The sequence below is a fragment of the Melozone crissalis genome, unplaced genomic scaffold, assembly GCF_028551555.1.
Source record: "Melozone crissalis strain CALT ecotype California unplaced genomic scaffold, PUWL_Pcris_2 ptg000005l_1, whole genome shotgun sequence".
Taxonomy (NCBI): domain Eukaryota; kingdom Metazoa; phylum Chordata; class Aves; order Passeriformes; family Passerellidae; genus Melozone; species Melozone crissalis.
The window spans coordinates 9,869,034-9,895,783 of NW_026535783.1; the positions used below are offsets into that span (position 1 = coordinate 9,869,034).

Genomic DNA, 26,750 nt, shown 5'->3' on the forward strand with positions numbered 1-26,750 from the left:
CTGTCAGCTGTGGCAAGAGAGAAGCATAAAGGACGAGCTCTCACCTATCACTCAGAACCTCATTTCTTTTCAGATTGACCACCACATCTTCTTAGGAGAAATCAGACCATTTGGTAGCCACACAGGGATTCTAAGTTCCACTGACCAAATTAATATGGGCCAATTATACAGAATTCCAGAGGGATATGAAGTTGATATTTCTCCCTAGCTGCTATCAGTAAGCAACGTTTTCTCTGTAAAACACATCTTTTAGTTCTTGAAATGGAAGGTAAGGAAAGAGATAGCAATCCATTGCTACTGCTGCTACAGACGTGGAAAATTCTCACTGGATCGCAGTCTCAGTAACGTGCTGCAACATGGAATGAAACATTGTGCAGTAGCATCTTTGCTTGCTGGAAAATGCGAAAATGGTGAAAGCTTGCTCTCCTAGAAAACCAACTAGCCAGCAAGCCACAAGATGGAAGTGTCTCCCACTGAAGTGTCCAAAGCACTTGGATTCAGTGAGGGCATGTTTTTGAGGGAAACGGCCCTTGTGGTGAGCACTGTCATGTAAGGATTGATGGAAGTCTGCCTGAAGGTCCCTTGTGTGCCTCCAACTGTCCATATTAAAGGTCCCTCAGCACATCCTCACTGGCCTTGTGCTGCACTCCCTTGCCTAGGTCCCGTGTCCTCCTCTGCACACACTGCAGCCCCTCCATGACTTTCTGCTTCCCAGGGACCCACAAGTGCACACAGCACTCCAGCTGTGTCCGCAGCGCTGCCCAGCACAGGGCTACGCTCACTGCCCTGCTCCTGCTGCCCCACTGCTGCTGACACAGCCCACCATGCCCTTGGCCTTTTTGCCCATCTGGCCACACACTGCCTCATCTTCAGCTACTCAAGACCAGCAGAACTCCTGGGTCCTTTTCGCCCGCGCAGCTCCGCAACTACAAAGTTGCCTATTTGACTTCAGATAAAGCCTTCACCATTTCAAGACAGTCCTTCCCTTCGAAGCAGCACGAGTGCGCAGTCAAGGATATGCAGCTTCAGCCTCACTCCAGGCTCACATGCACTTTCCAAAGTGGCAGACTACATCACAAAATGCATCTAAAGAATCTTGCCCATTCTGCTTTTTGCCTCACAAGAAGGCTTCCCAACTGCGTGCATACTTTCTTTGGCCACACAGGACAAGAATGGCCCCCACAGCTCCATGCACGTAACAACCATCTCCTTGCAGCTTATCAAAAGACAAAAGACACCTGGCCTAAAAGAATTTGTTGAATTGAAGAATAACTCAAGAAAACTACAGACAAATTACACAAGCCAAACACACCTTTCCAACAAGGGAAAACAAAGATACAAAGGCCCGTGACCTCCAGCACTACGACGTATGCCCTCAGCCACTGCGCTGCAGAAGCCCAGAGAGAGAGTTTCCCTGAGCCAAGGAGCCAGATGCTCTCCCACAGGCACCAGCCCTTTGGACCCTCAACATCACAGGTCAAAGGCCAAGTTCTGCTGTCGCTGCCTGCAGGAAATCCCTAGCTCCTGGCAGCACTCCAGCACTCAGCATCCTCAGCCAGCAACAGGAAGCGCTGGCTGCTCCAAAACTTGCACCTCTGCCTTGCTCTACAGACGGTAGCACACAAAACTGGCACTTACGGGCTCAAGATATCCAGGCTCTGGTGTGAGAACTGATGGAGTCTGGCGCTCTTCCACCTCAATTTGCTCCTCTTGAGCTTCTTCTCCAGGAGCTGCGGGAGCCAGGGGAGAGATGGGTGTTGGTTCTGTCAGCTGTGGCAAGAGAGAAGCATAAAGGACAGGCTGTCACCTATCACTCAGAACCTCATTTCTTATCAGATCTACCACATCTTCTTAGGAGAAATCAGACCATTTGGTAGCCACACTGGGATTCTAAGTTCCACTGACCAAATTAATATGGGCCAATTATACAGAATTCCAGAGAGTTATGAATTTGATATTTCTCCCTAGCTGCCATCAGCAAGCAATGTTTTCCCTGTAAAATGCCACTTTTTTTTCTTGAAAGCTCAGAGTTGGAAGAGGAGGAAAGAGACAGCAATCCAATGCCATTGCTGCTGCAGATGTGGAAAACTCAAACTGCATCACAATCTCATTCAAGGCGTCAAAAGGGCAGGAAATGTTGCGCAGAAGCATCTTTGCTTGCTGCAAAAGGAGAAAACAAACAGGGCTTCCTCTGCTAGGAAACCAACTGTTGCAGATTGAGCCATTTGTCTGGGACGAGTCTTTTGTCGGTTGCAGGGAAAACTTGGGACGCTCAATATGAGAATCAGCAGGCTTCCTTTATTGAAGAGAGCATCAGACATTTATACAGCAAGTAGTAAGCTCTTGAATATTCTGTAATTTACTCTGACCATTGGCCACACCACTACATCAGTTCTTCTCCATTCTTTAGATGTTACATCTCTCTTTTCTCATGTCTCTTCAACTCTTTGTTCTCATACTACAGCTAGGCCCAAGGACACGCTATCTTGCAGGTGCAGGACTTGGAATTGGCCACGGCCTTGTACTTTTCCAATTCTTAGCTACTCTCCCAACAACCAACTAGCCCAAAAACACAAGACGGAAGTATCACCCATTCCGGTGTCTAAAGCACTTGGATTTAATGAGGGCATGTTTGGTAGGGAAACAGTGACTGTGCTGAGCACTGTCATGTAGGGATTGATGGAAGTCTGCCTGAATGTCCCTCATGAGCCTCCCATTGTCCAGACTAAAGGTCCCTCAGCACCTCCTCACTGGCCTTGTGCTGCACTCCCTTGCCCAGCTCCCCTGTCCTTCTCTGCACACACTGCAGCCATTCCATGACTTTCTGCCTCCCAGGGGCCCACAAGTGCACACAGCACTCCAGCTGTGGCCGCAGCGCTGCCCAGCACAGGGCCATGCTCACTGCCCTCCTCCTGCTGCCCCACTGCTGCTGACACAGGCCACAACGGTCTTGGCCTTCCTGGATACCTGGCCACTGGCTGCTCTAGTTCAGCTCATCTTCTACAGCACCCCTGGGGCCTTTTAACCCATGAAGTTCCCCAGCCACAGCACGGCCAGTTTGAGTTCAAAATACAGCATCCACCATTTCTACATGTTCCTCTTCTGAGCAACACAAGGTAGCAGTCAAGTACTCGCGGCTTCACCCCCACTCCAGGCTCCAAGGCTCTTTCCAATGCAGCAGGCTTCATCACTAAATGCATCTACAGAAACTTGCCCCTTCTGCTTTTTGCCTCACAAGAAGGCTTCCCAACTGCGTGCATACTTTCTTTGGCCACACAGGACAAGAATGGCCCCCACAGCTCCATGCACGTAACAACCATCTCCTTGCAGCTTATCAAAAGACAAAAGACACCTGGCCTAAAAGAATTTGTTGAATTGAAGAATAACTGAAGAAAACTGCAGGCAAATTACACAAGCCAAACACACCTTTCCAACAAGGGAAAACAAAGATACAAAGGCCCGTGACATCCAGCACTACCACGTGTGCCCTCGGCCACAGCGCTGCAGAACCCCAGAGACAGAGTTTCCCTGAGTCAAGGAGCCAGATGCTCTCCCACAGGCACCAGCCCTTTGGACCCTCAACATCACAGGTCAAAGGCCAAGTTCTGCTGTCGCTGCCTGCAGGAAATCCCTAGCTCCTGGCAGCACTCCAGCACTCAGCATCCTCAGCCAGCAACAGGAAGCGCTAGCTGCTCCAAAACTTGCACCTCTGCCTTGCTCTCAAGACAGCACCACACACAACTGGCACTTACGGGCTCACGATATCCAGGCTCTGGCGTGAGCACTGATGGAGTCTGGCGCTTTGCCACCTCAATTAGCTCTTCTTGGGCTTCTTCGCCAGGAGTAGCGGGAGCCAGGGGAGAGACGGCTAATGGTTCTGTCAGCTGTGGCAAGAGAGAAGCATAAAGGACGAGCTCTCACCTATCACTCAGAACCTCATTTCTTTTCAGATTGACCACCACATCTTCTTAGGAGAAATCAGACCATTTGGTAGCCACACAGGGATTCTAAGTTCCACTGACCAAATTAATATGGGCCAATTATACAGACTTCCAAAGGGATATGAAGTTGATATTTCTCCCTAACTGCTATCAGCAAGCAACGTTTTCTCTGTAAAGCACATCTTTTAGTTCTTGAAATGGAAGGTGAGGAAAGAGATAGCAATCCATTGCTACTGCTGCTACAGACGTGGAAAATTCTCTCTGGATCACAGTCTCAGTAACGTGCTGCAACATGGAATGAAACATTGTGCAGTAGCATCTTTGCTTGCTGGAAAATATGAAAACGACGAAAGCTTCCTTTTCCTAGCAAACCAATTAGCCAGCAAGCCACAAGATGAAAGTGTCTCCCACTGAAGTGTCCAAAGCACTTGGATTCAGTGAGGGCATGTTTGTGAGGGAAACGGCCCTTGTGGTGAGCACTGTCATGTAAGGACTGATGGAAGTCTGCCTGAAGGTCCCTTGTGTGCCTCCCACTGTCCATATTAAAGGTCCCTCAGCACATCCTCACTGGCCTTGTGCTGCACTCCCTTGCCCAGGTCCCGTGTCCTTCTCTGCACACACTGCAGCCCCTCCATGACTTTCTGCTTCCCAGGGACCCACAAGTGCACACAGCACTCCAGCTGTGTCCGCAGCGCTGCCCAGCACAGGGCTACGCTCACTGCCCTGCTCCTGCTGCCCCACTGCTGCTGACACAGCCCACCATGCCCTTGGCCTTTTTGCCCATCTGGCCACACACTGCCTCATCTTCAGCTACTCAAGACCAGCAGAACTCCTGGGTCCTTTTTGGCCACACAGCTCCCCAACTACAAAGTTGCCTATTTGACTTCAGATACAGCCTTCACCATTTCAAGATGGCCTTCCCCTTCGGAGCAGCACAAGAAAGAAGTCAAGGGCTTGTACCTTCAGCCCCACTCCAGTCTCACATGCACTTTCCAAAGTGGCAGACTACATCACAAAATGCATCTAAAGAAACTTGCCCCTTCTGCTTTTTGCCTCACAAGAAGGCTTCATAATATGCACTTTGTTTCTTTGGCCACATGGGAGAAGAATGAGGCCTGCCCAGCTTCATGGACAAGATAACCATCTCCTTGCAGCTTATCAAAGCAAAAAGGCAGCTAGGCAATAAGACATGATAGAACTGAAGAATTACAGAAGAAAACTGCAGACCAGTCTCACTAGCAGAACACACCTTTCCAACAGGGGAAAACAAACAAAGCCCTGTGACCTCCAGCACTACGACGTATGCCCTCAGCCACAGCGCTGCAGAAGCCCAGAGAGAGAGTTTCCCTGAGCCAAGGAGCCAGATGCTCTCCCACAGGCACCAGCCCTTTGGGCCTCAACATCACAGGTCAAAGGCCAAGTTCTGCTGTCGCTGCCTGCAGGAAATCCCTAGCTCCTGGCAGCACTCCAGCACTCAGCATCCTCAGCCAGCAACAGGAAGCGCTGGCTGCTCCAAAACTTGCACCTCTGCCTTGCTCTCAAGACAGCAGCACACAAAACTGGCACTTACGGACTCACGATATCCAGGCTCTGGTGTGAGAACTGATGGATTCTGGTGCTCTTCCACCTCAATTTGCGCCACTTGGGCTTCTTCTCCAGGAGCCGCGGGAGCCAGGGGAGAGATGGGTGTTGGTTCTGTCAGCTGTGGCAAGAGAGAAGCATAAAGGACAGGCTGTCACCTTTCATTCAGAACCTCATTTCTTTTCAGATTGACCACCACATCTTCTTAGGAGAAATCAGACCATTTGGTTGCCACACAGGGATTCTAAGTTCCACTGACCAAATTAATATCAGCCAATAGAATACAACTCTTGATGGATATGAAATCGATATTTCTCCCTAGCTGCTATCAGCAAGCAATGTTTTCTCTGTAAAATGCAGCTTTAAGTTCTTGAAAGCTCAGAATAGGAAGAGTAGGAAAGAGACAGCAATCCATTGCCATTGCTGCTGCAGACGTGGAAAACTCAAACTGGATCACAATCTCATTCAAGGCGTCAAAAGGGCAGGAAATGTTGCGCAGAAGCATCTTTGCTTGGTGCAAAAGGAGAAAACAAACAGGGCTTCCTCTTCTAGCAAACCAGCTGTTGCAGATTGAGCCATTTGTCGGGGATGAGTCTTTTGTCGGTTGCAGGGAAAACTTGGGATGCTCAATATGAGAATCAGCAAGCTTCCTTTATTGAAGAGAGCATCAGACACTTATACAGCAAGTAATAAGCTCATGAATATTCTGTAATTTACACCGACCATTGGCCACACCATTAAATCAGTTCTTCTCCATTCTTTAGATGTTACATCTCTCTTTTCTCATGTCTCTTCAACTCTTTGTTCTCATACTACAGCTAGGCCCAAGGACACGCTATCTTGCAGGTGCAGGACTTGGAATTGGCCACGGCCTTGTACTTTTCCAATTCTTAGCTACTCTCCCAACAACCAACTAGCCCAAAAACACAAGACGGAAGTATCACCCATTCCGGTGTCTAAAGCTCTTGGATTTAATGAGGGCATGTTTGGTAGGGAAACAGTGACTGTGCTGAGCACTGTCATGTAGGGATTGATGGAAGTCTGCCTGAATGTCCCTCATGAGCCTCCCATTGTCCAGACTAAAGGTCCCTCAGCACCTCCTCACTGGCCTTGTGCTGCACTCCCTTGCCCAGCTCCGCTGTCCTTCTCTGCACACACTGCAGCCATTCCATGACTTTCTGCCTCCCAGGGGCCCACAAGTGCACACAGCACTCCAGCTGTGGCCGCAGCGCTGCCCAGCACAGGGCCATGCTCACTGCCCTCCTCCTGCTGCCCCACTGCTGCTGACACAGGCCACAACGGTCTTGGCCTTCCTGGATACCTGGCCACTGGCTGCTCTAGTTCAGCTCATCTTCTACAGCACCCCTGGGGCCTTTTAACCCATGAAGTTCCCCAGCCACAGCACGGCCAGTTTGAGTTCAAAATACAGCATCCACCATTTCTACATGTTCCTCTTCTGAGCAACACAAGGTAGCAGTCAAGGACTCGCGGCTTCACCCCCACTCCAGGCTCCAAGGCTCTTTCCAATGCAGCAGGCTTCATCACTAAATGCATCTACAGAAACTTGCCCCTTCTGCTTTTTGCCTCACAAGAAGGCTTCCCAACTGCGTGCATACTTTCTTTGGCCACACAGGACAAGAATGGCCCCCACAGCTCCATGCACGTAACAACCATCTCCTTGCAGCTTATCAAAAGACAAAAGACACCTGGCCTAAAAGAATTTGTTGAATTGAAGAATAACTGAAGAAAACTGCAGGCAAATTACACAAGCCAAACACACCTTTCCAACAAGGGAAAACAAAGATACAAAGGCCCGTGACATCCAGCACTACCACGTGTGCCCTCGGCCACAGCGCTGCAGAACCCCAGAGACAGAGTTTACCTGAGTCAAGGAGCCAGATGCTCTCCCACAGGCACCAGCCCTTTGGACCCTCAACATCACAGGTCAAAGGCCAAGTTCTGCTGTCGCTGCCTGCAGGAAATCCCTAGCTCCTGGCAGCACTCCAGCACTCAGCATCCTCAGCCAGCAACAGGAAGCGCTGGCTGCTCCAAAACTTGCACCTCTGCCTTGCTCTCAAGACAGCACCACACACAACTGGCACTTACGGGCTCACGATATCCAGGCTCTGGTGTGAGCACTGATGGAGTCTGGCGCTTTGCCACCTCAATTAGCTCTTCTTGGGCTTCTTCGCCAGGAGTAGCGGGAGCCAGGGGAGAGACGGCTAATGGTTCTGTCAGCTGTGGCGAGAAGCATAAAGGACGAGCTGTCACCTATCACTCAGAACCTCAATTCTTTTCAGATCTACCACCACATCTTCTTAGGAGAAATCAGACCATTTGGAAGCCACACAGGGATTCTAAGTTCCACTGACCAAATTAATATGGGCCAATTATACAGAATTCCAGAGGGATATGAAGTTGATATTTCTCCCTAGCTGCTATCAGTAAGCAACGTTTTCTCTGTAAAACACATCTTTTAGTTCTTGAAATGGAAGGTAAGGAAAGAGATAGCAATCCATTGCTACTGCTGCTACAGACGTGGAGAATTCTCACTGGATCGCAGTCTCAGTAACGTGCTGCAACATGGAATGAAACATTGTGCAGAAGCATCTTTGCTTGCTGGAAAATGCGAAAATGGTGAAAGCTTGCTCTCCTAGAAAACCAACTAGCCAGCAAGCCACAAGATGGAAGTGTCTCCCACTGAAGTGTCCAAAGCACTTGGATTCAGTGAGGGCATGTTTTTGAGGGAAACGGCCCTTGTGGTGAGCACTGTCATGTAAGGATTGATGGAAGTCTGCCTGAAGGTCCCTTGTGTGCCTCCCACTGTCCATATTAAAGGTCCCTCAGCACATCCTCACTGGCCTTGTGCTGCACTCCCTTGCCCAGGTCCCGTGTCCTCCTCTGCACACACTGCAGCCCCTCCATGACTTTCTGCTTCCCAGGGACCCACAAGTGCACACAGCACTCCAGCTGTGTCCGCAGCGCTGCCCAGCACAGGGCTACGCTCACTGCCCTGCTCCTGCTGCCCCACTGCTGCTGACACAGCCCACCATGCCTTTGGCCTTCTTGCCCATCAGGCCACACGCTGCCTCATCTTCAGCTACTCAAGACCAGCAGAACCCTTGGGGCCTTTTCGCCCGCGCAGCTCCGCAACTACAAAGTTGCCTATTTGACTTCAGATAAAGCCTTCACCATTTCAAGACAGTCCTTCCCTTCGAAGCAGCACGAGTGCGCAGTCAAGGATATGCAGCTTCAGCCTCACTCCAGGCTCACATGCACTTTCCAAAGTGGCAGACTACATCACAAAATGCATCTAAAGAATCTTGCCCATTCTGCTTTTTGCCTCACAAGAAGGCTTCCCAACTGCGTGCATACTTTCTTTGGCCACACAGGACAAGAATGGCCCCCACAGCTCCATGCACGTAACAACCATCTCCTTGCAGCTTATCAAAAGACAAAAGACACCTGGCCTAAAAGAATTTGTTGAATTGAAGAATAACTCAAGAAAACTACAGACAAATTACACAAGCCAAACACACCTTTCCAACAAGGGAAAACAAAGATACAAAGGCCCGTGACCTCCAGCACTACGACGTATGCCCTCAGCCACTGCGCTGCAGAAGCCCAGAGAGAGAGTTTCCCTGAGCCAAGGAGCCAGATGCTCTCCCACAGGCACCAGCCCTTTGGACCCTCAACATCACAGGTCAAAGGCCAAGTTCTGCTGTCGCTGCCTGCAGGAAATCCCTAGCTCCTGGCAGCACTCCAGCACTCAGCATCCTCAGCCAGCAACAGGAAGCGCTGGCTGCTCCAAAACTTGCACCTCTGCCTTGCTCTACAGACGGTAGCACACAAAACTGGCACTTACGGGCTCAAGATATCCAGGCTCTGGTGTGAGAACTGATGGAGTCTGGCGCTCTTCCACCTCAATTTGCTCCTCTTGAGCTTCTTCTCCAGGAGCTGCGGGAGCCAGGGGAGAGATGGGTGTTGGTTCTGTCAGCTGTGGCAAGAGAGAAGCATAAAGGACAGGCTGTCACCTATCACTCAGAACCTCATTTCTTATCAGATCTACCACATCTTCTTAGGAGAAATCAGACCATTTGGTAGCCACACTGGGATTCTAAGTTCCACTGACCAAATTAATATGGGCCAATTATACAGAATTCCAGAGAGTTATGAATTTGATATTCCTCCCTAGCTGCCATCAGCAAGCAATGTTTTCCCTGTAAAATGCCACTTTTTTTTCTTGAAAGCTCAGAGTTGGAAGAGGAGGAAAGAGACAGCAATCCAATGCCATTGCTGCTGCAGATGTGGAAAACTCAAACTGCATCACAATCTTATTCAAGGTGTCAAAAGGGCAGGAAATGTTGCGCAGAAGCATCTTTGCTTGCTGCAAAAGGAGAAAACAAACAGGGCTTCCTCTGCTAGGAAACCAACTGTTGCAGATTGAGCCATTTGTCTGGGACGAGTCTTTTGTCGGTTGCAGGGAAAACTTGGGACGCTCAATATGAGAATCAGCAGGCTTCCTTTATTGAAGAGAGCATCAGACATTTATACAGCAAGTAGTAAGCTCTTGAATATTCTGTAATTTACTCTGACCATTGGCCACACCACTACATCAGTTCTTCTCCATTCTTTAGATGTTACATCTCTCTTTTCTCATGTCTCTTCAACTCTTTGTTCTCATACTACAGCTAGGCCCAAGGACACGCTATCTTGCAGGTGCAGGACTTGGAATTGGCCACGGCCTTGTACTTTTCCAATTCTTAGCTACTCTCCCAACAACCAACTAGCCCAAAAACACAAGACGGAAGTATCACCCATTCCGGTGTCTAAAGCACTTGGATTTAATGAGGGCATGTTTGGTAGGGAAACAGTGACTGTGCTGAGCACTGTCATGTAGGGATTGATGGAAGTCTGCCTGAATGTCCCTCATGAGCCTCCCATTGTCCAGACTAAAGGTCCCTCAGCACCTCCTCACTGGCCTTGTGATGCACTCCCTTGCCCAGCTCCCCTGTCCTTCTCTGCACACACTGCAGCCATTCCATGACTTTCTGCCTCCCAGGGGCCCACAAGTGCACACAGCACTCCAGCTGTGGCCGCAGCGCTGCCCAGCACAGGGCCATGCTCACTGCCCTCCTCCTGCTGCCCCACTGCTGCTGACACAGGCCACAGTGGTCTTGGCCTTCCTGGATACCTGGCCACTGGCTGCTCTAGTTCAGCTCATCTTCTACAGCACCCCTGGGGCCTTTTAACCCATGAAGTTCCCCAGCCACAGCATGGCCAGTTTGAGTTCAAAATACAGTATCCACCATTACTACATGTTCCTCTTCTGAGCAACACAAGGTAGCAGTCAAAGACTGGCGGCTTCACCCCCACTCCAGGCTCCAAGGCTCTTTCCAATGCAGCAGGCTTCATCACTAAATGCATCTACAGAAACTTGCCCCTTCTGCTTTTTGCCTCACAAGAAGGCTTCCCAACTGCGTGCATACTTTCTTTGGCCACACAGGACAAGAATGGCCCCCACAGCTCCATGCACGTAACAACCATCTCCTTGCAGCTTATCAAAAGACAAAAGACACCTGGCCTAAAAGAATTTGTTGAATTGAAGAATAACTCAAGAAAACTGCAGACAAATTACACAAGCCAAACACACCTTTCCAACAAGGGAAAACAAAGATACAAAGGCCTGTGACATCCAGCACTACCACGTGTGCCCTTGGCCACAGCGCTGCAGAAGCCCGGAGACAGAGTTTCCCCGAGTCAAGGAGCCAGATTCTCTCCCACAGGCACTAGCCCTTTGGACCCTCAACATCACAGGTCAAAGGCCAAGTTCTGCTGTCGCTGCCTGCAGGAAATCCCTAGCTCCTGGCAGCACTCCAGCACTCAGCATCCTCAGCCAGCAACAGGAAGCGCTAGCTGCTCCAAAACTTGCACCTCTGCCTTGCTCTCAAGACAGCACCACACACAACTGGCACTTACGGGCTCACGATATCCATGCTCTGGCGTGAGCACTGATGGAGTCTGGCGCTTTGCCACCTCAATTAGCTCTTCTTGGGCTTCTTCGCCAGGAGTAGCGGGAGCCAGGGGAGAGACGGCTATTGGTTCTGTCAGCTGTGGCGAGAAGCATAAAGGACGAGCTGTCACCTATCACTCAGAACCTAATTTCTTTTCAGATTGACCACCACATCTTCTTAGGATAAATAAGACCATTTGGAAGCCACACAGGGATTCTAAGTTCCACTGACCAAATTAATATGGGCCAATTATACAGACTTCCAAAGGGATATGAAGTTGATATTTCTCCCTAGCTGCTATCAGCAAGCAACGTTTTCTCTGTAAAACACATCTTTTAGTTCTTGAAATGGAAGGTGAGGAAAGAGATAGCAATCCATTGCTACTGCTGCTACAGACGTGGAAAATTCTCACTGGATCGCAGTCTCAGTAACGTGCTGCAACATGGAATGAAACATTGTGCAGAAGCATCTTTGCTTGCTGGAAAATATGAAAACGACGAAAGCTTCCTTTTCCTAGCAAACCAATTAGCCAGCAAGCCACAAGATGAAAGTGTCTCCCACTGAAGTGTCCAAAGCACTTGGATTCAGTGAGGACATGTTTGTGAGGGAAACGGCCCTTGTGGTGAGCACTGTCATGTAAGGATTGATGGAAGTCTGCCTGAAGGTCCCTTGTGTGCCTCCCACTATCCATATTAAAGGTCCCTCAGCACATCCTCACTGGCCTTGTGCTGCACTCCCTTGCCTAGGTCCCGTGTCCTCCTCTGCACACACTGCAGCCCCTCCATGACTTTCTGCTTCCCAGGGACCCACAAGTGCACACAGCACTCCAGCTGTGTCCGCAGCGCTGCCCAGCACAGGGCTACACTCACTGCCCTGCTCCTGCTGCCCCACTGCTGCTGACACAGCCCACCATGCCCTTGGCCTTTTTGCCCATCTGGCCACACACTGCCTCATCTTCAGCTACTCAAGACCAGCAGAACTCCTGGGTCCTTTTTGGCCACACAGCTCCCCAACTACAAAGTTGCCTATTTGACTTCAGATACAGCCTTCACCATTTCAAGATGGCCTTCCCCTTCGGAGCAGCACAAGAAAGAAGTCAAGGGCTTGTACCTTCAGCCCCACTCCAGTCTCACATGCACTTTCCAAAGTGGCAGACTACATCACAAAATGCATCTAAAGAAACTTGCCCCTTCTGCTTTTTGCCTCACAAGAAGGCTTCATAATATGCACTTTGTTTCTTTGGCCACATGGGAGAAGAATGAGGCCTGCCCAGCTTCATGGACAAGATAACCATCTCCTTGCAGCTTATCAAAGCAAAAAGGCAGCTAGGCAATAAGACATGATAGAACTGAAGAATTACAGAAGAAAACTGCAGACCAGTCTCACTAGCAGAACACACCTTTCCAACAGGGGAAAACAAAGCCCCATGACATCCAGCACTACGATGTATGCCCTCAGCCACAGCGCTGCAGAAGCCCAGAGACAGAGTTTTCCTGAGCCAAGGAGCCAGATGCTCTCCCACAGGCACCAGCCCTTTGGGCCTCAACATCACAGGTCAAAGGCCAAGTTCTGCTGTCGCTGCCTGCAGGAAATCCCTAGCTCCTGGCAGCACTCCAGCACTCAGCATCCTCAGCCAGCAACAGGAAGCGCTGGCTGCTCCGAAACTTGCACCTCTGCCTTGCTCTAAAGACAGCAGCACACACAACTGGCACTTACGGGCTCACGATATCCAGGCTCTGGTGTGAGCACTGATGGAGTCTGGCGCTCTTCCACCTCAATTTGCTCCTCTTGGGCTTCTTCTCCAGGAGCCGCGGGAGCCAGGGGAGAGATGGGTGTTGGTTCTGTCAGCTGTGGCAAGAGAGAAGCATAAAGGACAGGCTGTCACCTATCACTCAGAACCTCATTTCTTATCAGATCTACCACAACATCTTCTTAGGAGAAATCAGACCATTTGGTAGCCACACTGGGATTCTAAGTTCCACTGACCAAATTAATATGGGGCAATTATACAGAATTCCAGGGAGTTATGAATTTGATATTTCTCCCTAGCTGCTATCAGCAAGCAATGTTTTCTCTGTAAAATCCCACTGTTTTTTCCTGAAAGCTCAGAATAGGAACAGTAGGAAAGAGACAGCAATCCATTGCCATTGGTGCTGCAGAGGAGGAAAATTCGAACTGGATCACAATCTCATTCAAGGAGTCAAAAGGGCAGGAAATGTTGCGCAGAAGCATCTTTGCTTGCTGCAAAAGGAGAAAGCAAACAGGGCTTCCTCTTCTAGCAAACCAGCTGTTGCAGATTGAGCCATTTGTCGGGGATGAGTCTTTTGTCGGTTGCAGGGAAAACTTGGGATGCTCAATATGAGAATCAGCAAGCTTCCTTTATTGAAGAGAGCATCAGACACTTATACAGCAAGTAATAAGCTCATGAATATTCTGTAATTTACACTGACCATTGGCCTTACCACTAAATCAGTTCTTCTCCATTCTTTAGATGTTACATCTCTCTTTTCTCATGTCTCTTCAACTCTTTGTTATCATACTACAGCTAGGCCCAAGGACACGCTATCTTGCAGGTGCAGGACTTGGAATTGGCCACGGCCTTGTACTTTTCCAATTCTTAGCTACTCTACCAACAACCAACTAGCCCAAAAACACAAGATGGAAGTATCAACCATTCCGGTGTCCAAAGCACTTGGATTTAATGAGGGCATGTTTGGTAGGGAAACAGTGACTGTGCTGAGCACTGTCATGTAGGGATTGATGGAAGTCTGCCTGAATGTCCCTCATGAGCCTCCCATTGTCCAGACTAAAGGTCCCTCAGCACCTCCTCACTGGCCTTGTGCTGCACTCCCTTGCCCAGCTCCGCTGTCCTTCTCTGCACACACTGCAGCCCCTCCATGACTTTCTGCTTCCCAGGGGCCCACAAGTGCACACAGCACTCCAGTTGTGGCCACAGCGCTGCCCAGCACAGGGCCATGCTCACTGCCCTCCTCCTGCTGCCCTACTGCTGCTGACACAGGCCACAATGGTCTTGGCCTTCCTGGATACCTGGCCACTGGCTGCTCTAGTTCAGCTCATATTCTACGGCTCCCCTGGGGCCTTTTAACCCATGAAGTTCCCCAGCCACAGCACGGCCAGTTTGAGTTCAAAATACAGCATCCACCATTTCTACATGTTCCTCTTCTGAGCAACACAAGGTAGCAGTCAAGGACTCGCGGCTTCACCCCCACTCCAGGCTCCAAGGCTCTTTCCAATGCAGCAGGCTTCATCACTAAATGCATCTACAGAAACTTGCCCCTTCTGCTTTTTGCCTCACAAGAAGGCTTCCCAACTGCGTGCATACTTTCTTTGGCCACACAGGACAAGAATGGCCCCCACAGCTCCATGCACGTAACAACCATCTCCTTGCAGCTTATCAAAAGACAAAAGACACCTGGCCTAAAAGAATTTGTTGAATTGAAGAATAACTGAAGAAAACTGCAGGCAAATTACACAAGCCAAACACACCTTTCCAACAAGGGAAAACAAAGATACAAAGGCCCGTGACATCCAGCACTACGACGTATGCCCTCAGCCACTGCGCTGCAGAAGCCCGGAGACAGAGTTTCCCCGAGTCAAGGAGCCAGATGCTCTCCCACAGGCACCAGCCCTTTGGACCCTCAACATCACAGGTCAAAGGCCAAGTTCTGCTGTCGCTGCCTGCAGGAAATCCCTAGCTCCTGGCAGCACTCCAGCACTCAGCATCCTCAGCCAGCAACAGGAAGCGCTGGCTGCTCCAAAACTTGCACCTCTGCCTTGCTCTCAAGACAGCACCACACACAACTGGCACTTACGGACTCACGATATCCAGGCTCTGGTGTGAGCACTGATGGAGTCTGGCGCTCCTCCACCTCTATTTGTTCCTCTTGGGCTTCTTCTTCAGGAGCTTCGGGAGCCAAGGGAGAGACGCCTTTTGGTTCTATCAGCTGTGGGTCGAGAGAAGCATGAGGGAGAAGTTATCACCTATCATTCAGAAACTCTTTTCCTTTCAGATGTACCACCACATCTTCTAAGAATAAATCAGAACATTCCGTAGCGGCATAGGGAATAAAAATTGTTTTGGGGTGACGTTATGATGTTTGTATCCCCTTTCATCTGTTCTGTGCCTTTAAGACTGTCTCTGAGTGGTGGAAGTTTTTTTGGGTTTCTCTTATCAGGGACACAGCGAGACGAAGTACTTAGGGCTGTTTTCGCTTTTTGCTTTTGGCTTGCTCCTTTGCTTGCTCTCTTTCTGCTCTCGCTTCTGCTCTGCTTTGGCCTCTGCTTATTAGCTGGTTCTAGCTAAACAGTCCAAATTCCTTCCTGGACTGTTTCTCCTCTCCTGTTTCTGTGACCATCTCGAACCTGCTCCAGACTGGGACCTGGGAACAGCGAGGGTTTGCACTGTGTTGCTGCAGCAGCTGCCCCAGTGCTGGAGGGACTGAGAACAGAGCAACCACCCCTGAAAGAGGCTTTCTGATTTTGTCATCTTTCTCAGAAAGGTGTTATCCGGTATTGTTCATTTTGTGTGCTAGAGGGTGCTGTGCCTGTCAAATAAACAGGTTCTTTCCACTTCTCTCCGAGGAATTCTTCCTGAACCAGTTGGGGGGAGGGGCCATGTGGGTTTGCATTCTGGAGGGGCCCTCCTTTGCAGATTCTTTAACAAATTTGCCTGAAATCAGGACAAAATATTTGTGCCTATCCTGGGGGCTCGAGAGAGTGGAAAAGCCCTGTTTTGACTGCATTTTGGTTGCTATTACTCTGTGTTCATTTAAATCAGATAATAGGCATGCTTTTTGAATTCATAATGTCTATTGGGGTGAAGGTTTGCCTGCATTTCTGGTCTCTAGGGTTTTTTGAGATTTTAATACCTCTATGGTCCCTAGGTTTATTGTCCTATCCAGAAATAGCTTTAGTATTGTCCCTAATAAGTAGTTTTTACATCAGAGGGGCAGTGACCAGAATAGCTATCCTGCTGGGCTTGGTGGCAATGATGTGCAAGAAGTTTATAAACATGCTAGGGTCTGCTCCAGGTATGAATGGTTCATGGCTATGGTTATGCATCCAGCTTGTTGCTGGAGGAGCAGGAGGGAATGAGGTTTTTCAGCTTCTGCTTTCCTTCTTCTCCTATGAATCAGTTGCATCACTAGTGAAGGATGTTCAGTTTCCCCTCAATGTTAAAGAAACCATCTAGTGAAGGATGTTCAGTGAAGGAATGTTCAGTTTCCCCTCAATGTTAAAGAAACCATCTTCCTGGTATCCTATCTGGTAACCTTCCTCTATACAGCCTGCTGCTTCTCTAGAATGAGGGCTGAGATTTCTAGACGGGCTGATGAGACCCCTGACTCAGGAGTAGGCCCCGGTGTGGAAAATCCTAAGTGGTGTGGGAAATGGGAGGATATGGGCCAAATCCTGAAGGAATTCTCTGACCCTATAGTCTGGGATTTTCCCCATGAACAAATTCAGAACCCAGTTGAGGTGGGCAAATATCTGAAGGAATTCTCTGACCCTATAGTCTGGGATTTTCCCCATGAACAAATTCAGAACCCAGCTGAGGTGGGCAAATATCTGAAAGAGAAGTACCAGGATGAGCCTAAGGAGAGGAAGGTCATTGCAGTGAGCTGGGCCGTGGCACATGCTTATCGCACACTGCTAGTTACTGTCGGGCAGCAGACAAAGGCAGGGGGGCAGGGAGATAAATCAGCAACTATCCCGGTGATTCAGGGTGCAGCCAACAGCCCAGGCTTGAAGCCAGCAGCCAAACCAGATAGTGAGCCTAAGCCAGCATCTAAACCCATGGCTGTTGCTACCAGCACTAGAAGTGGGAAATGCATGGACAAGACCAATCGACCAGTGGATGATGATGATGATGAAGGAGAAGGAACCTCAATGCCTCCTGACATAAAATCAGGAGTCAAAGCAGCAGGTGCAAGATCAGATGCAAATATTGAGTCCTTTTCCCTGAAGGACCTTCGTGGCTTAAGGAAGGATTACACCCGATGACCTGATGAGTCCATAATTAGTTGGCTGGTCCGTCTCTGGGATGCTGCAGGCGAGGCTACAATTCTGGATGGCACTGAAGCCAGGCATTTGGGATCCCGGTCACAGGATCCTGCTATAGACCAAGGAATGATGGGGGGGGGGGCTAACTCTCACAGCCTCTGGGAACGGGTCCTAAGAAGTGTAGCAGAAAGATACTTGTGTGCAGACGATCTCTATATGCAACAAACTCAGTGGAAGACAATAGAGCAAGGGATCCAACGCCTGAGAGAAATGGCAGTGGCAGAGATTATCTTCTCAGATGATGTAACAACTAGGAACCCAGACTTAGTACCATGTACGTCTGTGATGTGGCGAAAACTTGTACGATTTGGGCCACATGAATATGCTTCTGCCTTAGCCATCATGAAGAGGGATGAGAGGGATGAGACTGTGCTTGACATGGCAAGGAAGCTCCGAGCATATGCAGATGCTGTACATGGCCCGACACATGCCAGAATTGCAGCGGTAGAAACACGTCTGCAGAACTTAGAGGATAAGATAGAGGAGAATCATAAGAAGCTTAGAGAGGAGATTAAAGAAGACCTTCTCCAAATTTCAGCAGTACAGATCAGAGGTTCTGGTATCCAAGGCAGACGTTTCCCAGATGGCGAGAGAAGGTACACCCCACAAGCTGAGCTGTGGTTCTACCTGTGTGATTGTGGGGAAAACATGAGAAGGTGGGATAGGAAACCTACTGCTGTTCTGGCACAATGGGTGCATGAACTGAAGGAAGCCACCAGAAGGAAACCAGCTCCAGTTGCCTGTAGCTGAACGGCCAGGTATGATGATGATGACATGTCTGATCCCCTCGAAGGAACATCCAAAACATATGCCCAGGGAAAGAAGGATAACCAGGCTTAGAGGGGCCCTGCCTCTAGCCAGGTAGGGGCCAGGGAAAATCGTGTTTTCTGGTCTGTGTGGATTTTTTGGCCTGGCACATCAGAACCACAAGAGTACAAAGCTTTCGATACTGGTGCGCAATGCACATTAATCCCATCAAGACATGTGGGGACAGAGTCTGTTTCTATTGCGGGTGTAACAGGGGGATCCCAGGATTTCACTTTGGTGGAAGCTGATGTGAGCCTAACGGGAAATGAGTGGAAGAAACATCCTATTGTGACTGGCACAGAGGTCCCATGTATTTTGGGCATAGACTACCTTCGAAGTAGGTATTTCAAAGACACAAAAGGACTCAGATGGGCATTTGGAATAGCTGCTGTAGAGACAGAGGGCATCCAGCAATCGAACACCTTGCCTGGGTTGTCTGAGAATCCATCTGCAGTAGGATGCCTGACGGGAGAAGAGCAACGAGTGCCAATTGCCACTTCCATAGTGCATCGACAACAGTACAGGACCACTCGAGATGCTGTGATCCCCATCCATAAGATGATCCGAGAGCTGGAAAGCCAAGGGGTGGTCAGCAAGACCCACTCGCCCTTCAACAGCCCCATTTGGCCTGTGCGAAAATCTGAAGGACAATGGAGAATGGAGATTGACTGTGGACTACCGTGCATTGAATGAAGTGACTCCACCACTGAGTGCTGCTGTGCCAGACATATTAGAGCTCCAGTATGAGCTTGAGTCCAAGGCAGCAAAGTGGTATGCCACTATAGACATTGCCAATGCATTTTTCTCCATTCCTCTGGCAGCAGAATGCAGGCCTCAGTTTGCTTTCACATGGAGGGGAGTGCAGTACACCTGCAACCGACTGCCCCAGGGGTGGAAGCACAGCCCCACCATCTGCCATCTGGACTGATCCAGACTGCACTAGAAAGGGGTGAGGCTCCAGAACATCTGCAGTATATTGATGACATCATTGTGTAGGGGAACACAGCTGTGGAAGTGTTTGAGAAAGGGAAAGAAATCATCCAGATCCTCCTGGGAGCTGGTTTCACCATTAAAAAGAGCAAAGTAAAGGGACCAGCTTGTGAGATTCAATTCCTGGGAGTGAAGTGGCAAGATGGACAGCGTCAGATTCCTACAGATGTCATCAACAAGATCACAGCAATGTCTCCGCCCACCAATCAGAAAGAAACACAAGCTTTCCTAGGTGCCATAGGTTTTTGGAGGATGCATATTCCTGAGTACGGTCAGATCGTGAGCCCTCTTTACCTGGTCACCCACAAGAAGAACCATTTCCAGTGGGGCCCTGAGCAGCAACAAGCCTTTGCACAGATCAAGCAGGAAATTGCTCATGCAGTAGCCCTTGGCCCGATCAGGACAGGACCAGAGGTAAAGAACATGGTCTACTCCGCAGCCGGGGACCATAGCTTGTCCTGGAGCCTTTGGCAGAAGGTGCCTGGGGAGACTCGGGGTCGACCACTGGGATTTTGGAGTCGAAGCTACAGAGGCTCTGAAGCCAACTACCCTCCAACAGAGAAGGAAATCGTGGCTGCCTATGAAGGAGTCCAGGCTGCCTCGGACGTAATAGGAAGTGAAGCAAAACTCCTTTTGGCACCTCGACTACCAGTGCTGGGGTGGATGTTCAAAGGCAAGGTTCCTTCCACTCACCATGCCACCAGTGTTACATGGAGCAAGTGGATTGCTCTTATCACTCAGTGCGCCCGTACAGGTAAACTGAATCGCCCCGGGATTTTGGAGGTAATTACGAAATGGCCCAAAGGTGAGAATTTTGGTGTCACAGATGAAGAGGAACAAGAACCAGTGACACGTGCTGAAAAGGCTCCTCCCTATAACCAACTGCCATCAGAGGATGACATGCTACACTCTTTTCACTGACAGTTCCTGTCACATCGTAAGGATGAACCGGAAGTGGAATGCAGCCATATGGAGCCCCACATGACAGGTTGCACAAGCTACCGAAGGAGAAGGTGGATCAAGCCAACTTGCAGAACTCAAAGCTGTTCAACTGGCCCTAGACATTGCAGAAAAGAGAAATGGCCAAAGCTCTACCTCTACACTGATTCATGGATGGTAGCCAATGCTCTGTGGGGATGGCTGGAGAGGTGGAAAAAGGCTAACTGGCAACGCAGAGGAAAACCAATTTGGGCTGCTGATGAGTGGAAAGACATTGCTACCAGGGTAGGGAGGCTACCTGTGAAAGTCCGCCATGTAGATGCCCATGTACCCAAGAGTAGAGCCAATGAGGAACACCAAAACAATGAGCAGGTAGACAAAACTGCAAAAATAGGGGTGTCCAAAATAGACCTAGATTGGGAACATAAGGGAGATTAATTTCTACTTCTATGGGCCCATGGTGCCTCAGGCCATCAGGGCAGAGATGCCACCTATAAGTGGGCACGAGACCGAGGGGTGGATCTATCCAAGGACAGTATTTCTCAGGTTATCCGTGACTGTGAGACGTGTGCTGCCATCAAGCAGGCCAAGCGAGTGAAGCCCCTCTGCTACGGTGGGTGGTGGTCCAAGTACAAGTATGGGGAGGCCTGGCAGATTGACTACATCACACTGCCCCAGACACGCCAGGGCAAGCGCTACGTGCTGACCATGGTGGAAGCCACCACTGGATGGTTGGAAACCTACCCTGAGGCTCATGCTACGGCCCGGAACACCATCCTGGGCCTTGAAAAGCAAGTCCTGTGGAGACATGGCACCCCTGAGAGGATCGAGTCAGACAACGGGACTCATTTCAAGAACAGCCTTATCAACACCTAGGCTAGGGAACATGGCATTCAGTGGGTGTACCATACCCCCTATCATGCACCAGCTGCAGGAAAGGTAGAGAGGTACAATGGACTACTAAAAACCCAGTTGAAAGCTTTGGGTGGGGGATCTTTCAAAAATTGGGAGCAGCATTTAGCAAAGGCCACTTGTTAGGTAACACCCGAGGTTCCACCAACTGAGCAGGTGCTGCCCAGTCTGAGTCCCTGAATATAATAGAAGGAGACAAAGTCCCAGTGGTACATATCAGAGGTTTGTTAGGGAAGACTGTGTGGACCAATTCTGCCTTGAGTACAGACAAACCGATTTGTGGGGTTGTCTTTGCTCAGGGACCAGGTTGCACATGGTGGATAATGCAAAGAGATGGAACGACACGATGTGTACCTCAGGGAGATCTGATTGTGGGATAGGAATGATATGCAATATCACTGTTCATTGGATGTTACTGCCATTGTCTGTACATTAAACCACACAGACATGAGATAGAAGGAACTGTGTAAGTGTTGAAGGTCTGGGAAAGTGGAAGATGGAGCTTTAAGTGAGTTAAGTGAAAGGGAGGAATCCTGCAGCTCTGTAGTATAAGGCCAGGATTCAGTGGTCCAGTGTGGGGATGTGATGAGGGCATAATGGGTATCGCTGGTAAATTTTGGGGGAACAGATGGAAATTTTGTATGAATACTGCATGATGGGTGGTAGTATGTTGATGATATGGGGATAAAGGGTAGAATGCCCTGGGGTGACATTATGATGCTTGTATCCCCATTCATATGTTCTATGCCTTTAAGACTGTCTCTGAAGAATGAAAAGTTTTGTTTAGGTTTCTCTTATCAGGGACACAGTGACAGGCAGTACTTAGGGCTGTTTTCGCTTTTTGCTTTTGGCGTGCTCCTTTGCTTGCGCCCTCTCTGCTCTCGCTTCTGCTTGCTTTTGCTTCTGCTTATTAGCTGGTTCTACCTAAACAGTCCAAACTCCTTCCTGGACTGTTTCTCCTCTCTTTTTTCTTCGACCATCTCGAACCTGCCCAGGACTGGGACCTGGGAACAGTGAGGGTTTGCACCGTTTGGCCTGCAGCAGCTGCCCCAGCACTGGAGGGACTGAGAACAGAGCAACCACCCCCAAAAGAGACTTTCTGATTTTGTCATCTTTTTCAGAGTGGTGTCATCCGGTATTGTTCATTTTCTGTGCTGGGGGGGGTGCCGTGCCTGTTAAATAAACAGGTTCTTCCCACTTCTCCCTGAGGAATTCTTCCCGAACCGAATGGGGGAAGGGGCTGCGTGGGTTTGCATTCTGGAGGGGCCCTCCTTTGGCGATTCTCTACCAAATTTGCCCGAAACCAGGACACGCTGCATGCAGGAAACTCCTAGCTCCTTGCAGGACTCCAGCACTCAGCATCCTCAGCCAGCAACAGGAAGCGCTGGCTGCTCGAAAACTTGCACCTCTGCCTTGCTCTAAAGACAGCAGCACACAAAACTGGCACTTACAGGCTCACGATATCCAGGCTCTGGTGTGACCACTGATGGAGCCTGGTGCTCATACACCTCAATTTGTTCCTCTTGGGCTTCTTCTCCAGGAGCAGCGGGAGCTAGGGGAGAGATGGCTGTTGGTTCTGTCAGCTGTGGCAGGAGAGAAGCATGAGGGACAGGCTGTGATCTATCATTTAGAACCTCATTTCTTTTCAAATCTACCACCACATCTTCTTAGGAGAAATCAGACCATTTGGTTGCCACACAGGGATTCTAAGTTCCTCTGACCAAATTCATATGGGTCAACTCAACAGAATTCTAGATGGATATGAAGTTGATATTTCTCCCTAGATGCTATCAGCAAGCAATGTTGTCTTTGTAAAATGCAGCTTTTAGTTCTTGAAAGCTCAGAATTGGAAGAGGAGGAAAGAGACAACAATCCATTGCCATTGCTGCTGCAGACGTGGAAAACTCAAACTGGATCACAATCTCATTCAAGGCGTCAAAAGGGCAGGAAATGTTGCGCAGAAGCATCTTTGCTTGCTGCAAAAGGAGAAAACAAACAGGGCTTCCTCTTCTAGCAAACCAGCTGTTGCAGATTGAGCCATCTATCAGGGATGAGTCATTTGTCGGTTGCAGGGAAAACTTGGGATGCTCAATATGAGAATCAGCAAGCTTCCTTTATTGAAGAGAGCATCAGACATTTGTACAGCAAGTAGTAAGCTCTTGAATATTCTGTAATTTACTCCGACCATTGGCCACACCACTACATCAGTTCTCCATTCTTTAGATGTTACATCTCTCTTTTCTCATGTCTCTTCAACTCTTTGTTCTCATACTACAGCTAGGCCCAAGGACACGCTATCTTGCAGGTGCAGGACTTGGAATTGGCCACGGCCCTGTACTTTTCCAATTCTTAGCTACTCTCCCAACAACCAACTAGCCCGAAAACACAACATGGAAGTATCACCCATTCCGGTGTCTAAAGCACTTGAATTTAGTGAGGGCATGTTTGGTAGGGAAACAGTGACTGTGCTGAGCACTGTCATGTAGGGATTGATGGAAGTCTGCCTGAAGGTCCCTCATGAGCCTCCCATTTTCCAGGCTACAGCTCCCTTTAGCACCTCCTCACTGGGCTTGTGCTGCACTCCCTTGCCCAGCTCCCCTGTCCTTCTCTGCACACACTGCAGCCCTTCCATGACTTTCTCCTTCCCAGGGACCCACAAGTGCACACAGCACTCCAGCTGTGGCCGCAGCGCTGCCCAGCACAGGGCCACGCTCACTGCCCTCCTCCTGCTGCCCCACTGCTGCTGACACAGCCCACCATGCCCTTAGCCTTCTTGGACACCTGGTCCCAGGCTGGCTCTTCTTCAGCTGATCTTCTATGGCACCCCTGGGCTCTTTTAACCCATGCAGTTCCCCAGCCACAGCATGGCCTGCTTGAGTTCAAGTACAGCATCCACCATTTCTACATGTTCCTCTTCTGAGCAAAACAAGACAGCAGTCAAGGACTCGCGGCTTCACCCCCACTCCAGGCTCCAAGGCTCTTGCCAAAGCAGCAGACTTTATCACTAAGTGCATCAACAGAAACTTGCCCCTTCTGCTTTTTGCCTCACAAGAAGGCTTCCCAACTGCGTGCATTTCCTTTCTTTGGCCACACAGGACAAGAATGGCTCCCCACAGCTTCATGGACAACATAATGTGAGTCTGTCCAAATTTTCCCTCATCTGCTTCATGATTTTCATTGAGAGACCACTGAAGAGAAGACCCTTCCCCGCCCTGCCCCGTCAATAATCTCTGGCTCTGAAGGAGAAAGTCATACGCCAAAGGCTTGGAGACCTGAAAGCTCAGTGTTAAGCTATTTGTTTTCACAGGTGTAGTTTGCTGTCTGCCAAGAAGGGGGCACTGTGCCCCGTTTGCAACAATGGCTTTGGAAGCTGTCCCATCTCTTGGCCTGGTTGGACTTCTCCTGAGTTTCAGGTGGTCTCCCACAGAAGACCCTCACCTGCTTTAAAACCACCGTGACAGACAGACTGAGATGTAAGGACCCTCTCCATCAAGGACTGGGACTGAAACCCCTGGCCTGAGGGAAGTGTGTGGGGGGAGGCAAGCTGATCAAAGTGAGATGTTTGCCTGTAGGTGTGACCACTGGACCAGGAAAACAATGGCTCTCATTTACTGCTGAGAATATAGAGTACCTGTTACATCTATTCCCTATTGTATCTCTTTCCCACCCCCCCCCCCCCCCCCCCCCAATTTTCAAAATTAAATACCTCTGAGTTAGCTACAGATTTTGAGATCTCCCAAGCGTATCAGGCAGATCCTCGACTGGACTGGACCAAAAGACTTTGTCTCTATGTCGGTAGCTATATCTCCCCCTCTCTCTTCTCTCTCTTTATCTTTTTCTCACCCTTAATCCCTCAATCGAATTTTGCAGTGGTCATTCAATAAAGGTGCATTTGTTTTGATAATTACTGCAAACCCCCTTGTACTGTGTTAGTTCTTTTGCACCCTGAGATCACCTCCTACGAATCATCACAACATCCATTCCCTTGGATGGATTGTGACACATAACCATCTTCTGTAGCTTATCAAAAGACTAAAGACAACTGGTCCAAAAGAATTTGTAGAAACAAAGAATTCCTCAAGAAAACTGTAGACCAATTACACAAGCAAAACACACCTTTCCAACAAGGGAAAACAAAGATACAAAGGCCTGTGACATCCAGCACTACCACGTGTGCCCTTGGCCACAGCGCTGCAGAAGCCCAGAGGCAGAGCTTCCCTGTGCCAAGGAGCCAGATGCTCTCCCACAGGCACCAGCCCTTTGGGGCCTCAACATCACAGGTCAAAGGCCAAGTTCTGCTGTTGCTGCCTGCAGGAAATCCCTAGCTCCTGGCAGCACTCCAGCACTCAGCATCCTCAGCCAGCAACAGGAAGTGCTGGCTGCTCCAAAACTTGCACCTCTGCCTTGCTCTCAAGACAGCATCACACAAAACTGGCACTTACGGGCTCACGATATCCAGGCTCTGGTGTGAGCACTGATGGAGCCTGGTACTCATACACCTCAATTTGCTCCTCTTGGGCTTCTTCTCCAGGAGCAGCGGGAGCCGGGGGAGAGACGGCTATTGGTTCTGTCAGCTTTGGCAAGAGATTAGCATGAGGGACAGGCCTTCATCTATCATTTAGGACCTCATTTCTTTTCACATTTACCACCACATCTTCTAAGGAGGAATGAGAAACTTTGATTGCAATGGGATTCTAAATCTATAGGAATAGAATTCTCAGTCAGTCCGACTAAATTGAAATGGGCTAATTCTACTCTTTAAGGAATTGGTCTTAGTTCAGTATTCCCCTCTAGCTGCTTGCAGGATGCGACATTCTCTCTGCCAAACTGAGTTTATAGTTCTTCAGGGCTCTGAGATGAAAATTTAAAAATATCCACTTATGCTTTTTTTGTTTTTGTCGAAGGCATGAAAATTGATTTCCTTTCGGCCTCCCTAGCTGGCCCTCTACACTCTACTGTACTGGCCAAGCTGACAGCTGGCTCTACAATTCCTTAACATAAGAAATGAACATGAAATCTCCCTTTCTCACTCACCTCATAATCCCCACCTCTGAATACATGCCTGAGGTGACCTGTAGTGGGCAAGGGAAAATGAACAAATGCTGTGAGAAAACTGCCTGGGCTGCTGAATCCCACAGAACAAGTCAACCCAAACAGATGATTTTCCATTTCACAAAATCCCTCCAGGAGACACATTTCATTCACACGGCCAGCAAGAGATCAGGACAATTTTCTTGCTTGTGCCTACACTTTGGCTGTTTTGCCAGTAAATGAATACAAACATGACCAAGAAAATGCAAATTCATCTGTAACACTCAATGCTCCTGTTTTACCAAACACATCAAGCAGCTTTTTTTATCCTCTCCCTCAGGTACTTTTTTTTAAAAAATCATTTGCCTACCCTAATTCTCATTAACTTGCTGGAAACACGTTGCCCAGAAAAGCTTCCCCAAAATCCTCCTGAGCTGTGGCAGTTCTATTGTGA

General features: G+C 49.3%; 1 protein-coding gene across 1 annotated transcript in view; it reads right to left on the reverse strand.

The window, feature by feature from the left end:
* Window positions 1-26,750, reverse strand: part of LOC128942950 (serine/threonine-protein kinase PAK 2-like) — a 73,779-nt gene that overhangs the window by 42,593 nt on the left and 4,436 nt on the right. Inside the window, 2 exon segments of the mRNA XM_054285686.1 lie at window positions 22,717-22,848; window positions 26,300-26,337. Coding sequence (XP_054141661.1) covers window positions 22,717-22,848; window positions 26,300-26,337 — 170 coding nt within the window.